Source organism: Ipomoea triloba, chromosome 14 (assembly GCF_003576645.1).
Source record: "Ipomoea triloba cultivar NCNSP0323 chromosome 14, ASM357664v1".
Lineage (NCBI taxonomy): Eukaryota > Viridiplantae > Streptophyta > Magnoliopsida > Solanales > Convolvulaceae > Ipomoea > Ipomoea triloba.
The window spans coordinates 16643127-16661732 of record NC_044929.1 but is presented as its reverse complement, the minus strand read 5'-3'; the positions used below and the strand labels follow the sequence as shown (position 1 = coordinate 16661732).

Sequence of the window (18606 nt, the reverse complement as noted above, 5' to 3'; positions counted from 1 at the left end):
TTTTTTTTTTTTTTCAAACTTCCGTTTCTTTTTTAAATGAAGAATTTCTCATGTAAGTAAACACCATATATTTGTGCTTGTGCTTTATTGCCAAGAGTGACAATTTTAATCTGATCCATACACAAATTTTATCTGCCACGGTATGAATTATAACCTCTTTCAGGCGTTTGGTTCTAAATGAGGAAATTAGAAGGTAAAAGAGTTGCAATTTCATGGTGAGCATATGTAAGAGTTCAAATTCTAGTAATAGTAGTAGTAGTGGTTCTACAGCTGTCGCCATTGACTCGTTGCACTACTGCTATCTTTTATCAATTCTTTGCATCGGTCGTTTGCTATCTTTTATCAATTCTTTGCATCGGTCGTTTCCTCCTCTAGATCGGGAGGTGGTGGCAATGACTCACTTCCTTTAGATTTGGAGGAGGTGAGACATCGACTTGCCTCTTTCTAGTCTAGGGCCCTGTTTGGTAAATGGTTGTTGGTTGATTGGGTTGACTGTTTGGGTTAGAAGGTATGATTTGTTAATAACATTAGCTGATTGGAAAAAGTTGTTTGATAGATTAGCTGTTAGTTAATAGCTGTTTGGTATAATTTTTTTTTTCAAAAAGCTAATTGAAAAGGCTGCTTTGAGTAGCCTTTTGAATTTTAGTATTTTAGAGTTACAAAAAGCTTATTAACCAAACAACTAATAGTGATCAAATAAGTCAAAATTGGCTGATAGGCTGATTATTTACCAAACAGGGTCTAGATGTAGAAAGAGTTGAGCCTCTGTTGCCTTCTTCTAGAAATATAAAGGATGTGATGAGTTTCCTTCCAGAAGAAGACGATGAAGAGAAAGAGTCGATTTTGGTTGAGCGACGACGTTGGTGGTGATTGTGTACAAGTTTGCAAATTTTTTTTCTTTTTTCTTTTTTTCATAGGAAAAAGAAAGAATGAAAGAACATAAAATAAAGTTTTAAAATATACCGGAGTATTATTACTATATTAATTTTATACTAAATAAGTAAAATCAATGGCGTATTAATATATTCAAACAATTTTAGCCCACATATTTAAGTCCCTACCACCGGAGTTTGAACCTATAACCACCTAATTGGATTGATAACTGAAATGTCATCACACTGAATGATAATTGGCAAGTAATATGTGGCATATATATGAAGTCAATAGGCAAAAATAGGTAAAAGCGGACTAATTGTATAACTTAACTAACTTCGATGTTTCAAATGAAATATTTTAAACTTATAAGGCCCATTTTTTTTGTTTCGTTTCCTATGTTCAAATGTGGTCACGCTTTTCCGTGCGATTGGTGCGTTTCACAACACTTAATGTTAGAAAATGCACCACACAATGTTAAAAAACGCACCATAATAAAATACACAAAAACACCAAAAAGCACATCACACACACAAAATAATGCATCATAACTCCCTTGCCCCTAATGGTGCATTTGCTAACACTGTATGATGTATATTTGCATACCTAGTGGTGTGTTTTTTGGTGATACGTACCTAATAATGCATATTTGTTTGATGCATTTTCTAACATTGAGTGGTGTATATTTGTATACATAGTGGTGTGGTCACACCTGATTATGACTCTATATATTTGTGTGGTCACACAGTATGCATCTATATATACAGTATATATATACACAATATGTGTTGTGGAGGTACATGAATATGTACGTAACGAAGAAGGAGCAATGCAGTTCTCCTGTTACGAAGATAATATAGGCTGGCGTAGGAATATGAATATGAGGAAAGGACGAAAACTGTTCTGTGGCGTGTTTAGGAACACTACCTTAAAAACATTTAGACCAGGGCTATCATATGCTTTCGACAGGTACCCACAGAATAATCATAGGTCACAACCTATGTTATATATTACTAGCTCAAACGTCGAAGAAAGCTTTGCAGAGTAGGGAAAATGTATTCTGAATGTGCATTTAGTGCACTGAAGGTAGCTGTATATATACTGGTAGCTATACCAGCTTCCTCCCTTGCCAGTCATAAAATGGAGAGAAAAGTGCAGTCGTGGACAGGTTCTGGACACACAGCAACGTCCACTTTGGGAATGAAAAGTTGCGGTGGGTAGCAAAAAATTAACCACAACTACCACGCATGCGAACCGAATCGAGCAGGCAGCGTCGCTTGGTTTCCCCTTATTCCCTCTTCATAACACTTCAAAGTTTATAAAAAAAGTGAGAGGTATATAAGTGGAGTAAAGGTGGGTTATCTAAGCAATATGGGACAACACTTAAGACAAAAACCTCATTAATTGCCTTTGCCTTTAAATATTCCCAACAGTATGCATAATATATATACACAGTATCTACACTATACACAATATATACACTACACAATATACACAGTATACATACAACATACATAATATATACAGTATATATACATAGTATACACAGGATACATATATATATATATATATATGTATATGTATATGTATATATATGTATATATATATATATATACATATATATGTATATGCATATGTATATATATATATATGTATATGTATATCTGTATATATATATGTATATGTATATGTATATGTATATATATATATGTATATATATATGTATATGTATATGTATATGTATATATATATATATATATATATATATATATGTATGTATATATATGTATATATATATAGTATGTATCTATATATACTGTATATATTATGAATATTGTATATATATTGTGTCTACTGTGTATAGTGTGAATATTGTATATATATATATATTATGAAAATTGTAGGTTCACTTTTTCCCTTATAGCTTTGAACTCGTATTATTACTTCGTTTTAGTTCATGTGTTCCTTTTCTGAATTGCCAAAGTAGACTTGTCTCGCATTACACAAGAATATTTCTTCATTATCACTGAACATGAAAGGAGTCATGCCAACAACACATAAACCTTCTGCCTAAAAGATTTAAATGAAATTTGAGCACAAAAATTTCCGGACAGATTCGTGCATTCACATCCCCTCAAACGTTTGACCCTTCAAAAGCCGTATTCAAGCCTAGATGTCTCATGAAAGTCATAGCTCTATAAGTTAGCTTTCCAAAGACACCTAGATCACCTCAATCGGATCAACGTAGGCCGAGATATGACTAAAATACTAAACAGTGGTCAGTTGCTGTGGGAATACGTGCTTTGACAATTCTCTTCCATTCTAAGACTTGAAACACTTCTTGGACTTCTCTTCTTTTGTTTCCATGTTGATAATGCCTGTCTTGAATTAGAATAGAATCACCATCTTGGAAACGAACAAGAGTTTTCTTTTGCTATGACTAAACTTAGACAATAAAATTTCTAAGCTGCCTACGTACTCCTACGAAGGAGATCAAGTCAAACGTAGTTCGAATAACTTTTGAATAGTCAATGTCGTACACAGTTTAAACTCTTGCGGGCCAGGAGGTCACCGTACGCAGTTTAGACTCATGCGGGTCAGGAGTGTCTATGACTTGGGCCCACTCATAGACTAGTGAGATGTTTAGCAGTTTAACCACGTGCAACATTTTTGGTGGATTTCTTCTCATTCATCAAAGTATCATGGCCATGTGATCACCCTCCAACTCTTGTGGTGCCTCCACATCTTTACCATTTTGATATGTTGCATAATTTGATTCCATACTTTCTTTATTTTATCCTTGCATAGAAGTGTGCACAATAATCTCTGGCCGAACCTTTAACACTTCGCCACACAAAACATTAAGATCTGCTTCTCGTCTCATACGAGAAGGGACTGCACTCTTGATTTCCTTTGATGGTTCTACGCCAAGAGGTGACTTGGTATATTTCTTAATGATAGGGACAGGTCCAAGTCTCTCATGCGCAGATTTCCTCTTAGCTTCCTTAGGACTTACCCCCAACCTGTTAAAGACTGATTGTCGTGACTCCACCTTACCAATCCTGTCAAAAACATATTGTTTCTTATCTTGACTTTGCTCCTCAATAGTGATGCAGTTACTTGTAGCTCGATTTATTAATATCTTCACGGGTTTTGGTGGAACATACCCTAACCCCTTATGTGTATGAACTTCCTGCTGTTTTCAAATCCCTTTGCCCCCAGCTTCCGGGATAAGTTTTCCCAACCTTTGTGGCTCCTTAGGATCGTATCCAGACTTGGCTAGGAGTTTATAAGCATTTGGATCAAAGCCCTCAATGCGCTGTGTGGGTAGTACTTGATTTATCTTATCATTGCTTCTATCTTTAAGCAACTCTTCTACGTGGGCTTTAAGCGTGTCAATCCTTGTAAGAGAAAGGACAAGTTCCTTATTTGGTTGATGTTGCTCAACAACTTGTTTTCCCTTCCATTTTGGATCAGGCGACGCATCTTCACTTTTATTAATCTCTTCTAGGACAATTTGCTTCTTCATATAAAACTTCTCATCAGCAAAGTAAGACTCAGCTTCAGTGAATGGGCTATCATCACCAATCACATTTTCCACTACTCCATTTTTCTCATACATCAAACATTGATGCCATGAAGATGGAATCACCCCATTCTCGTGTATCCATGGTCGTCCCAGCAGTAGGCTTGCATCTATAACATGACATATTGTGCTTGAACTTAGCTTTCCCACTATCAAATCAAGTTTAACGACACCCAATGCTCTTTGCCCCCCTTGATTAAATCCTTGAATCATCAGACGACTTTGGGCAAGATCATTTACAGAGAACCCAAGATCTTTCAAAGCTCGAAGCAACAAGATGTTGACAGTCGACCCTTGATCAATTAGAATCCTTTTAAGTTTCTTCTCACATGCATATCTCTCAACAAACAATGGGTGATTATGAGGTATACCACCAAGTAGCAAATCTTCATTGCTATATGTAATCTCAGCAGAATAAGAAGTAGCCTTATATATTTGAACTTCCTCCCCTTCATCTTCTACATGGGACGAGCATTCTCCTGTTTCAATTGGCGCATCATTAGTGTTCAAACATGAACTAGATATGCATACTTTTTTCAAATCAAACCCCATCGGCATGCATTGAGTCGGTGTCATAGGGGTTCGCGGATATCCTTCTTCATCTTTAGCTTGTAGATAGGGCATTTTGATGGACCCTTCTCAATCCATTTCTTTATTACTTGCCTTGGCGATCTCACAGGGTTAACTACCTTCTTATGCTTCTTATGGGTAATAGTTACCCAGTCACTCCTAGGGGAATCATCAACTTGTTGCCACTTTGCTTGAGCGGCATGCTTAACGACGAACGAGAGTGGACGCTTTTGTTCTCCTCCTCTCCTTCTTCCAGAATCTTCCTTGAGAAGTGGAGCAAACCTTCCAAGTGATATCATAATTTGATTTGTACTTGCGGTAGCATCAGCAAGTTTTATCTTTCCACTTCGAGCTAACGCCATGACTCTATCCTTGAAAACGAAGCACTTTTCAATAGGATGACTAATGAGGCGGTGATACTTGTAGTAATTAGGGTCTTCAACTTTAGAAACTTCCTCGGGACGGTTCATTTTCGGTAGCTCAATTAGCTTTAACTTAAGAAGTTCATCAAACATAGGGGAGACATCGGACTCCAGAAACGGGTACTGCTTCTCTTGTCTCTCTTCTATAGTCATCATCCTATTTTCGCTTGGAGGACCATAAAATGGCCTTGGCTTAGGGGGTTTCAACAGCCTTAGTAAAAACTTTAATAGCTCCAGCCTTTACATTCATTGCTTCTCCTTTTTCTTGCGTTGGAAAGGGTTTGCCCCCTTTCTTAAAATCTTGCCTTCCATTATTCTTCGAAGAGCCTGGTATGTTAAATGCACTCCACCCACCTCCGACCGCGATATTCAGTTCCATATCATGTGCTCGGCTAGATAGTTCCACGAATGTTTTAGGCTTAATCCCTTGCAAGATGTAAGAAAGCTCAAAGCGGATTCCTTGAATACACATGTCAATAACAGCACTTTGTGATATCCTTTCTTGACAATTTAAGTATAAGCTTCTCCACCTTTCGATGTATTCAACGGAAGGCTCGCCTTTCCACTGGTGGGTAGTGGTGAGTTCCACGAAGCTGACAATTCTGGTTGTGCTGTAGAAACGATCCAGAAATTCACGTTCCATGTCATGCCAGCTGTCAATGCATCCTGGCTCAAGGTTAGTATACCAGTCAAAAGTTGTTCCCTTCAACGAGCGAACAAATTGCTTAACTAGATAATCACCATACGTCCCAGCCTCGTTGCAAGTTTCCACGAAATGAGTAATGTGTTGCCTAGGATTCCCTTCCCATCAAACTGTTGGAATTTAGGCGGCTGATATCCAAGCGGCATCCTAAGCTCCTCGATCCTTTGAGTGTAAGGCTTGGCATATGTGTAAGAACGCTGCCCCACCTCAAGCTTTCCTTTGATGGCACCCATGATGTAGTCATTCAATTGCTCGACAGGTATCATGCCCCCAGAGATTGGAACGCTCTTTTCAGCAGGTGGGCGAGACACAATTTCTTCTATCCCTGTAGCGGGCCTACCGTCATGCGTTGGTGACTCTTTATCAACTTCATCCTCTTCAGTTTGGGGTTGTTTCCTAAAAGCTCGACTTGTTTCAGCATTTCTCCCGCTTTCAACCTTTTCACTGAGATCATTGAGCCTCCTTTCTTGACGGTGAAGAAGCACACTCATTCCCTCGAGAGTGTTGGTGATGTTTGCCAGTTGCTCCTCCACCGAAGCTACGTTCGTTGTCATAGCATGCATGACTGTGTAGACGTGAGTTCATTCCAATGCTAGTTTCCACATAGGCGATGGCTAAGATATAGGAGATGAGCTTCCACTGCTAGTAGTTACTTTTGAAGGAATAGGGGAAGGACTTTCGCTTCTAGTAGCTTCATTTGAGAGGGTAGGACTCTTGCCACCAACAGTCTCTGTTGTTGAGGATAAACCCCTATCATATGTAGCTTTCCTTAAGCTGGTGGAGCCGCCTCCAAGCCTTCAGATGATGTTGCGGACAATGCTTTGGGTTTCGTCCAACTCCACCCCTAGGTCCCTCGCTCGACTCCGAGTCATTGGACCTTGCACCTCGCGACATTCGTCGGAGCCGGCCACAGAAGATGCCTTAGAGCTGGTAGCTTGAGCGTAAGTCTTTTTAGAGAAGGGATTTCTTGATGCCATTTGGATCCTTGTGAAGAGATGAGAGGTAGAGATGTCCCACTGGGCGTGCCAAAATCTGTGAACAAGAAAACATGAAAAGTATATATTTGAATTCAAACATTGCATGGGTACAAAATCTCTATCAAGAAAATCCTCTGATTCTCCACTTGGTTTACTTGACTTGAAACTTTGGTTGAAGGGCCTTCGGAATGCGGCTTGTTCTTCAATGAAGGGCTTTGTTGCTTGATCTTCGCTGAAGGGCCTCCGGTCTTTAATTGGCTTGATCTTCAATCCACTTTAGCTTTAACACTTGAATATTTGATCTTCAAACAACTTTAGCTTGCTAGATTGTCAATCCACTTAGCTTGATTTCTTGGATATTTGATCTTCAATCTTCTTTAGCTTGCTTGATTTCTTCAATCCAGAGCTTCTCCAGGTATCTTCAATTTTTAAGTGTGATTTGGAATGAATGAAGGGCTCTATTTATAGTGGAGAATATAAGAGACTTTCGCTGGACTTCAAACTCTTCAACATCATCCTAGCTTATATTATCAATTAATATTTAGGATAATATGAACATTTATCCAGAATGTATCTAGCCACCATTGCATCCAAGTTCATGATCTTATTACATATTCAAATTAAATAATTAATTTAAATACATGAATATTTTATCACATATTTAAATTAAATGATTAATTTAAATATATAAATATTTCTTGCTGTGCCAGACATGGATCAATCCATCCTTACAATTTGAGTCTGGTCATCAATTATACTTAATTCTAGGGCAAATTATTGTGTGGACCATGATCCACATAGTTGTGTGGACCATGAATATAAAGTACATTTTTATTATACTAAAAATACATTATTTTTGTATTGAAAATGCATTATTTCACCGAGGCGAGTTGTTCAAATTTCAAAGGGGAATTCGTTGGAAGCAAATATCCTGCTAGGTGTGGTTAACCTGCTATTTTAACTTGTTAACCTACCACGAATAAACTTGATATATTATGATGTAATAAGTCATATAGTTCAATAGCATAGACATAAGATACTTGATATATGATGTAATAAGTCTCCACTTTAATAATCTTTATATATACAATAAATGTAAATTAATAAATAATTGTTTTTGAAAAAAAAAATACATTATTTCATAGTATATATAAAATGATGTACTTTCAGTACTTAAATAATGTACCCTAAAATAATGTACTTTATGTACAAGGTACTTTTAGTATTTTAAAAATTTACTTTTTATTTATGGTCCACACAACTGTGTGGACCATGGTCCATGCAATAATGGGCAATTAGGTTAATTTTATTGGACAATTTAATTCATCTAAATAAATAATTAATTCCTCCAATCACATCAAAATGAAGCTCAAAACATATGAATCAACCAATTTGTCGACTTCAAATTTTCTGCGTCTACAGAGATTTTAGTTTTTAAAAAAATGCGAGTCGATTCTATAATTAGTGAACATTTTTAAGAGCGGAGTTAATTTTATAATTATTGCAAATTTGATATATATATACACACATATGTGTATACGTATACATATAATTAACAGAACCACATTAAAGAAAACATGCTAAACCCTTCATTGCCTTCTCAGTATAAATATAATAATGTTGAGGCTGTGAAGTCATTTTGCTAAGTATAAATATAATAATGTTGAGGCTGTGAAGTCATTTTGCTAGTAACGAATGTATAACTTTATTTCATTATACGGACAATCAGTGCCATGTTTGATGACAAGATGTTGTACTTGGCCCTTTAAGTCTCAACTCAATAATATATGTGAGTTGGGTGATATAGCTAAGAAATGAATCTTGCATTGTAATTTGTAAGCAAAGGTCCACTCCTAGAAGCAAAGCTAGTGTGAAAAGATGAGAAAAGATTTGATCCCTTGATGAAGATAAAGAAAAGCATCAGATGCCATGCCATGCAAATGCACCTTTACATCTATAAATATGCACAAGCCCACACCCCAAACTAAAAGGTTTGTAACTACCACAAATTAAACCCCCTCTCTCTCTCTTCTCTCCGACAATGGCGGCGAGCCACCTCACTGCAGATCAGATAGCTGAGTACAGAGAAGCCTTCAGCCTCTTTGACAAAGATGGAGATGGTAAATATCGATTTTAGTGTTTTGTTTTTTTAGTGACAAAGGAAACCCACGCTATTAATATGGAATGGGTAAATCATACCTTGTGACCTTAGCGGACAAAGAATTACAATAAGATAAATTAGCTTAAATTGTCTATAACTGGTCGACTGAAACCAAGAAAAATAATAAGTCGTCTTATTGGAATCGAACTTGTAACATTGTATCTACCAAGCGCAGCCAACGGTTAGACCAACTTGGTTATGAGTGTTCACAAGATTTGAGTATTTTACCTACAGGAATGCCTTGATAAATTAAGCACTCAATTTTTCTGTTGATAAATTTAAGAGTAAATAGTCTAAAATAGTCTCTTAATTATGTCATAATTCACAAGACTATCAATTTTACCAATTAAGTGGTCTAGTATTCAATTGTTACTCAATGATCAAATCAATCCTTCATTGAGTACCTTATTGAATAGTTGAGAATTTAATTTGTTAAACTTGATAGTCTGATTTGGGTAAATAGAAATTTTGTAGCTAGGTTGTTGTGTGTTATAATTATTGGCAATACAGTGATTAGTGATTTGTTGTGGTAGGGCAAGTGAGTTGCCAAGAGCTTGGAATAGTACTAAGATCATTGGGGCAAGTAGTGACGGAAGCAGAGCTGAAAGAAATGATAAGAGGAGTGGACGATGATGGGAGTGGGACAGTAGACTTCAATGAGTTTGTTGGGCTAATGTCGAAGAAGCTGAAGGATAACGAGGCGGAGGAGGAGTTCAAGGCGGCGTTCCGGATCTTCGATAAGGACCACAACGGCCTCATCTCCCCCGACGAGCTTCGCCAGGTGATGAAGAATCTCGGCCAGAGATTGACTGATAAAGAGGTGGAGGAGATGATTAAGGAGGCCGATGTTGACAACGATGGCCAGATCGATTACCACGAGTTTGTCAAGGTCATGATGTCCAAGTAAGAACTCTAAACTCTTTTTTTTCATTAACTCCATCATTACTCATTAGGGTTTAATACAAACTTCCAACAACAATCAATTTTTATTTTTATTTTTATTTTTTAAAATACCCATGATTATTTACACGGTAAAATATCAACATCAACAGAATCAATGCCCCCACCAGAGTTCAATCATGCGACCGCCCATTTAGAATGGTGTTATCATATTAAATACAACAATCAAACTTTAAAACGCATATCAAATGATAACAATTCATCACTAAGTAAATATAGGTAATGATTTTAACAAGAGATTATAACATGACTCGTCTCAAAATTTATTAAAGAAATTAAAATCACTAATACAACACTTTGACCTTATTTGACAACTAACAATCTCGGATAATTGATGGATAATTGTGTTACTAGTTGTTTTGACAGGTAATATTAATTAATTGTTAATTGTGTTATAGTTGATAGATGATTTGTGTTAGCTGCTTTGATTGGTAGTATTAACTAATAGTCGATTGTCTGATAAATTATTGTCCCTTCTAGATTTATGCTCTCCTTCCTAGTTAATTTACAATTTGAAAGCTAAGGATTCCATTTTTCCATTTTATCTTTAACCCCAAAATGTGGATTCCATAGAGATTTTTCTTTTAAAAGAGATAGGCTAGATTTTATCTATTGTGGGTGGCATAGTAAAGGAAAATTTTCCCCATAATTTACTTTCCCATTTTTGCATTATTTTGTTTTCCCCATTTATATTCCAGTCTTTTTTTGTTTGAAAGTTTCAATTGTAAGCATGTAAATTGATAACATATAGAATTCAACCATATGTTAATTTAAATGCTTAATAGTCCATTGTAGAATTGTTTTCACTTTTAATATCAAGGTCACTTCCAAAGTTAGTCTCTAAGTATTATTTTTATAATATTTAGAACACAACTCTAAATTTTTTTGTCACATTAAATTTTTTTCAACCAAATTCCTAGTAGAAAATAATCAAAATACATCGAATATCCCATTTTGGAACTATATATATATATATATATACTTGCCAAAAGTGTTGAGGTGTTCAAAGTGGTATAGTTATGAACAAAATATGACGCTAATTGATGAATAATTGTGTTACTAGTTATTTTGACGGGTAATATTAAGTATTAACTAATTGCTAATTGTGTTTAATGTATTATTGTCCCTTCTATATCTATGGTATACTTCCTTATGTGTTGCTACACTTTAAAAAATTATTTTTTAACAATAACAAATAGTTGATAGATGATTGGTGTTAGCTGCTTTGATTTGTAGTATGTCTTCCACTTTTTGAAGCATCTTCTTGTTTGTAATGGAAAGAGCATATTCATACTTCATGGTTTGAACATATAGCTTTTTAATAGTGTAGCATATTCTTCTTCTTCTTTTTGGAATAGAATGAGAGATTACTTTACCTTCCCCTTTACTCATTCTTATAAAATGAAAAGACAAGGTGGACAGAATATGTTCGTGCCCATTTTATTCTAGTTCTAGGTGCTATATACACAAAAATGACGGGAAAAAAAATTCCTATTTAGCGTAAAGTAAGTGACATGTTATAGAGTTATTTAGAGAGGTTTATTTTAAACACTTGCATTATATATTTTATGGGAAAATTTATAATTCAATTCCTTAACTTATAAGATGTGTAATTTTCGTTGATAAATAACATAAATTTTGTAATAATACTCTCTAATTAGCTACTAAGGTAGCATATTTAATATTTATTATGATAAATGAAGTTATTTTGATAAAAATCTAAACAACTCTAATATAGAAAGGTTACAATTGTATTTTCAAATTAATTTTCTTGAACAAAAATCTAACCAACACTCAACAAATTTCTAATACACATTAAATTATTTTCATGGATGATTAAGACAATTTTGAATTAAGAACATGGTTGCAAAAATCATGTCTAGGCGGGCAGAAATCGGCCTCCTCCGCGGTCGGGCGCCTAGCCCGCTGACTAGGCGGCACGAGCATTTTTTTTTATTATAAATATTAAACATTTAAACTATTAATATTATAATATATTAACTAATACTCTAACAACACATTTGGTTCACGGAATGAATTTTGAGGTAATAGGAATGCTATTCCATAATGAGGCAAGGAATAGAATAGGACTTGTATTCTATTGTTGGATTTGCGTAAGGAATAGACTTTAGAAATTATATTACAGTGTTCGGTTGGTTTAAGAAATAGAAATGAAATATGTTTTAAAAGACATAAATACCCTTATAAAATATGTAATAGTAGTAGTAGTAATAATAATAATAATAACAACAACAACAAGGGCATTCATGTTATTATTAATATTAATATTAATATTTAATATAATAATAATAATATAATAATAATAATAATAATAATAATAATAATAATGACATTCATGTTATTATTAATATTAGTATTATTATTATGTAATAATAAAATAAAACATAATAATATTAATAACAATAATAAGAAAAAAGGAATAATAATAACAATAATACAAAATAAAATTATATATAAAATATTTTTTTTTAAAAAAACAAAAATTAGAGTTTTTGATACACAACGGTAACTTATGAAGAGGAGCTCATTTGAGCTCCTCTATATAAGAGAAGCATTGTTTTTCTTTTGAAATTAACAACAGGACGGGAAACCTTAAAGATAGTACTGTCAAAGCAGGCCGACCCGCCCCATTAGGCCCACCCACCGCGGGCTTATTTTTTAGCAGGCTTTTGTGGGCCAGCCCGCTAGGCCCGCGGGCTAGGATCACATCAACCCTAACCCGCCCCACGCGGGTTGGCGGGCCCCGCGGGCCGGCCCGCGGGCTTCCCTCTCTCTCTTTTTTTTTTTTTAATATATATACATAATTCAATGTTCATAAACTAAGTAAAAAAAATTGTTTAAAAAAAAAAGTAAAAAAAAGAAATTAAAATATTAATATATATAAAATGTTGCACAGCAAGGCAGCGTTCTGCCTTGCTGTGCAACATACAAATATATATATATATATATATATAACATAATATGTTATATATATATATATATATATATATATATATATATATATTTGTATGTTGCACAGCAAGGCAGAACGCTGCCTTGCTGTGCAACGTATAAATTCATAATTTTTTTTAAATAGGGCTTGGCCCGCGAGTTGGCCCACAACCCGCACGGGCTGTGGGCCTTCGCGGGCCATATATTTTATGGCCCTAACCCGCCCCACCGCAGGGCGGGTGCAGGCCAGCCCGCGGGCTTCGGCCCACTTTGACAGCCCTACTTAAAGAGCCAAAAGCTCATTCATTTAAGGAGCCTTAATTGCTTTTAGTTGCAAGTTTTTTTTTTATTATAAATAATATAGGAGTATTTTGAGAAAAGAAAGATCTTTTCCCAAAACACCATGGGGTAAAATTAGAAATAACAACATTAGGCTATTCCTGAGGACTTAGGAATAGCCTAATACCTAGGGGCCTATGAATCTCTATTAGGTCATTCACAGGTTCTTGTGAATAGAAGGTTTTACCAAACAACCGCTGAATAAGCCTGGAAATGTTATTCCATTACAGGTCTATTCCGCGAACAAAATGTGCCATAATGGTCTAATAAGTAATACCTTAATAAAATAAGTAATACGTAATAACTAAATTAAACTAATAAGTAATGCACTAATAATTAATAAATAATAACTCATAATTTAATAAGTATTAACTATTTAACTATTAAAGTGTCCCACTTACAATATTAAACACTTTACAATTATTAACACTTAAAAAATTTTTTTTAAAGAAAAAGTAAAAAAAAATACCTAGAGGGACGCCTAACGATTTTTTTCGACCTTGATTAAGAATAAAACATTTGTTGGGATTTAGCGTATTCATAATGTGATAATTAAAATTGTTAATAGTTAACAAAAATTACAATATTCAAACGTTACTAATTTTCCCTTTATTACAACTCATGAAAAAAACAAGTGTAAAGTTTTTAGTAAAATAACATCATCCTTCAAATATAAGGACTAAATATACCAGCTTGATGACTGACTAATTAGAGAATACAATTGCAACTGCAGATTAATTAAATACAAAAGTTACACCTATCTTGTGTTATAACTTAGAGACTATAATTTATAATTTTTCATATTTTATATATAAATTATTTAAAAGTCCAAACTTTGATCATTAAAATATTATGAATTTATATATAAATAAATAAAACCTTTAAAGCCTTGTCTGTGGTAAATGACTTTTTGGGATAGTTTTTTATTTTTCACCTACTTTAATTGTTTTAACTAAAAAATTGATGTTTGGTAAATAACTTTTGAAATCAGTTTTCAGACAGTCAATTTTGAAAAGCTAAAAGCATCAACTTTCTTTAATACCTCCGCTTCTCTTCTCAAATTATAATATCCCATTCCTCAAAACACCCCCTGAGTGATATCGTTTGTCCCCTAGGTAGGATAATCTCGCCAATGTGTCAATCACCAATTGGCCCAACAGTGACATTCCATCACCCGACTGCCAATCAGAACTTGCCTGCTAGGGGTAATTATCTCATACGGCATTTTTCTTATAAAATATTTTTAAATGTCAATTTTTAAAAGTGAGTGATGGTGTCAATAGTTGTTATTTGATAGAAACCTGCATGATAAAAACAATCTATATAAACTCTGATTTTACTCCCAAATTTCTCACTTACATTTTCTTAAGACCCACACAATGAAAATAATCTATTCTTGTTTGACACATTAGAGAATAAAAGTGCGAATAGAATTTGAAACATAATGAAAATAATCTATTTTTGTTTAACACATTAGAGAATAAAAGTGAGAATAGAATTTGAAAGTTCATATAGTAGAACTAATTATCTTTCCTTGTCTATCCAAAGGTTAAATCACTACCTCACTTTAAAAAAAATCAAGAATTAAAACACAAGACAAAAACTAATCTAATTTATCTCATTTTACTTATTTTGTTTACCATTATCTCTCAAAATAGACAAAAAGAATATATTATATAGCCAAGGCCCACAATAAGGACTAATATCACTAATTTTTTCTTATAAAATTTGAACCAAAAAAAAAAAAAAAAAAAAAAAAAAAAAAAAAAAAACACCATGATAAGCACATTTTACCGGAAAATATACCGGTTAAGACACTTAAATACAGCAAAACATGCCACTGCCTTATTCAGGCATTTCAAATGAAATGTTGAAGGTTAGATTATTTAATATCAGCAACCTAAGAACCATAGTAACAGTATAAATAAATTTAACTATAAAAATGAACTAATGACTGGTACATATAAATGTTGCAATGTACAGAAGGCGACTGGGGGGTGTGGAAAGTAAAGACCACAGCCACAAAGGAAATGGCAATGGCAATGGCAAGAAAACTCGCAAATGGGAACGTGTTCGTGAGTGTACAATTCTGTAATTTTCATTGCATATTTTCACTTTATGTTCAATCAAGGCTTGAAAAGTCTGTAAGATGTGCTACATCTCAAATAATGTTATGATGTATACATACATTATAATATACATGGATTTCATACTCCATTGAATGCACACCGCAAAAGCCATGAGAATTGAAACAGACTACAAAATCATGCAACAGATAAGGGATAGGATAGTAATAGTGCAACAGAGAATCCTAAAGATTTGCATTTGTACAGTTTAAAATTCATTCAGCAGTTCGTTTAAGAGGGGTGAAAACTAAAAGCATGAGATCAGAGATGTACAGAGAAGACATTAGTTGGAAGTTAAAAACCTGAAAGAGTTGTCCGAAATGAACACAAGGGGGAACCTCCACAATGCTCAGGATGTTTAACAAGTGGTGTCACCTCTTTAGTGGCTTATAGAGGACGACCGTAACATATTTGGACTGGAACCTTTGGGTCAGGCCAAGAGCAACAACAGATTGTGATGCCCATTCTTTCTCTATGAAAACGTGGTTAAGCACCACATGCTGGGGCTTAGAAGAAGCATCTGCTTCGTCTGATTTTTCTGAATCAAGAACAGTTAGATGGAGTTGAGGTGGAACTACTGGTGGATCCTTTGCGAAATCTTCATCTCCTGGAAATGCTTGGCAATAGGTAGAGTCAGGTGACAGTGGGGCCTCAAACTCTGAGACACTTTGAAGGTCATCAGGCACATAACCCTGAAGAAATAACACACTACTATAGTCATTCGAATATCACATCAGAAATAGCATTAGAGAGAGAGAACATATATATATATATATATATATATATATATATATATATATATATATATTTTCCGTTTTCATATCCAGCAATACAAAATCAACAAGATCTATGCATGCATGGCCAATTAGCCAACAAGACATATCCCAGTTGCATGTATGTAATTACCTATATAGAAATGTGAATAAACACAAAGTACTCACTTTTTTTGTTATAAATGAGGTTAACAGTAAACTTATGCTCTGCAATGATCATGGAGAAAAGAAAAGAACTATAAAGCTGAATCAAAAGAAAAGCTTGGATAGTGAAGGAAGAAATTAGAATACACACTTCTTTCATTCATATCATAATATCAATGGAAGATAATTAAGAGTTCTCCATTTACACAACAAACTAATGGTATTTTCTAATATCATGTTCAGCCTCCAACATCCTTACGGGTTAATTGAGGAAGTGTGCAAGGGAAAAGGGGGTAGCAATAAAAGGAAAAAAAGGGAACAAATTGTTTGCAAATTACTTCACAGCATTGATAAACCAGCCAGAGAGAATGTATTTCCAAAGGAACATGAGAGAGCACATTGCAGCGAATTAATTATATCTACACTTTCAAAGGGTTTCAGCATGACAACACCCATTCAAAGCAAGCAATTAATCAATCAAGTCATAAGGCAGAAGTTGGCCACCATCAAATACTTTCTCTCATGTTCTTCAACAAGAGTTTCCTTTTTTAGGGTGGGGGTCGGAGGAAGTTGTGAGAAAAATGAGATAAAGGAAGAATATTTACTCACGTTAACATCAAGAAGATTACAAACACCACCAATCTCATCTGCTACAAAGGGAATATCCGGGATATATCTAACTTCACCATCCACAATAAATTTGTAACGATATACACCTGATGGGAGGACCAGGAGAATAGTGTGATCCTTGCCTGATCTCTGAAGTGTCTTCCTACAAATAAATATCATTAGATCACTGTTTACATCCCAATAGTTACGGAGTAGCTCTAAAGAGTTAACTGTTTGAAAAAGTAGAAACAATTCACCTTGACCTCCAATTATCCCAAGATCCTTCCACAGCCACGCTGTTGCCGCCATAGCTCCAAGTTATCAAAGTAGGTATGCCCTGCTCCAGACTATGATCAGCAGTAGTCTGAGGGTCACTGCACCATATTTGATTGAAACCAGGAGCAGCATCACCACCTTGTGGTAGTAATGGAGCTACTGGAACCTAAGCAAATGAGAAGAGGTGGAATAATATCATGATGTAAATCATTAAGCATATACTTCAATCAAAGTTGCCGCTTTCCTTTCAGACAAAGAAGTACATAATTTGCAATTATAAGCAGTCAAATGGATCATTATTCTTCACACTGGTCGTAATGGATGATCATTCTAATTTGGGAAAACAAAGTGGAGAACACCCAATGGGTAAGTTCCCTAGGAAAACATTGCTTAGTTCAATATATCCATCCCCAGACAACATTTAAAGTCAGGGGGGAAAGGCCACAACCTTCATCCCTCTCATGCAAATTTAGTAAAAGAACCAACTTGGGTTCTTCTTAATCTAAACAGGCTGAGTCGCTGAGACTTCTCTTGTCATTAAAGAGATTGTCTCATACTATAATCTTCGCTAGATTCTGAGGAATATCACTGATTTGTTAGTGTTATTCTAGATGCTAGCAGCTTATCAGCTATTCAACTGTCAGACTTAGCCTTTGCATCCATGGAGATCAAACGTTACATCAAACATCTAGGTAACCCAGTTCTTGTGAAATCAGTATCATTTCATCCTAAACTTGACTATGGAAAAAGGATTTCCAGCAAAAATCCACGGCCAAACTCACCGAAACTAAAATGACAAAGAAATTGGCGAAAATTACCGACATAACAACATAGCAAAACAAACTCATAGAGAGACGGAGAATGGTGAACCTGAGGAGCGAACAAGAGAGGCGATGGAGAGCGGTGTGGACTATGCAGCGGCGAACTGGACATCAGGTCAGCTGAAGGAACGCGCGAATTCTGCGCATGATCAAGCATGCCAGATTCACCATTCGATCTTCCCGGTACATCATCTCCGCCGCCGCCGCCGCCTAAAAGTCCTTCTTCTCTCCCATTCGCATTGCCCATCTCTTCACAATCTTCTGCATATACGATCCAATAGGCAATATATAGGTAGAGAGAGAAACAGTATATA

General features: G+C 35.0%; 2 protein-coding genes across 2 annotated transcripts; one reads left to right on the top strand and one right to left on the bottom strand.

Annotated features, from left to right (window-relative positions):
- The first annotated feature begins 9118 nt into the window (after nucleotides 1-9118).
- Nucleotides 9119-15758, top strand: LOC116004619 (calmodulin-3-like). Its single transcript, XM_031244742.1, has 3 exons — nucleotides 9119-9251; nucleotides 9826-10195; nucleotides 15527-15758. The coding sequence occupies exons 1-3, from the start codon at nucleotides 9173-9175 to the stop codon at nucleotides 15636-15638; spliced, it is 561 nt and encodes a 186-aa protein (XP_031100602.1). The 5' UTR covers nucleotides 9119-9172; the 3' UTR covers nucleotides 15639-15758.
- A 76-nt stretch (nucleotides 15759-15834) lies between these two features.
- Nucleotides 15835-18606, bottom strand: LOC116004618 (SNF1-related protein kinase regulatory subunit beta-1). Its single transcript, XM_031244741.1, has 4 exons — nucleotides 18342-18606; nucleotides 17453-17637; nucleotides 17196-17358; nucleotides 15835-16361 (listed from the first exon to the last, which is right to left on the bottom strand). The coding sequence occupies exons 1-4, from the start codon at nucleotides 18537-18539 to the stop codon at nucleotides 16041-16043; spliced, it is 867 nt and encodes a 288-aa protein (XP_031100601.1). The 5' UTR covers nucleotides 18540-18606; the 3' UTR covers nucleotides 15835-16040.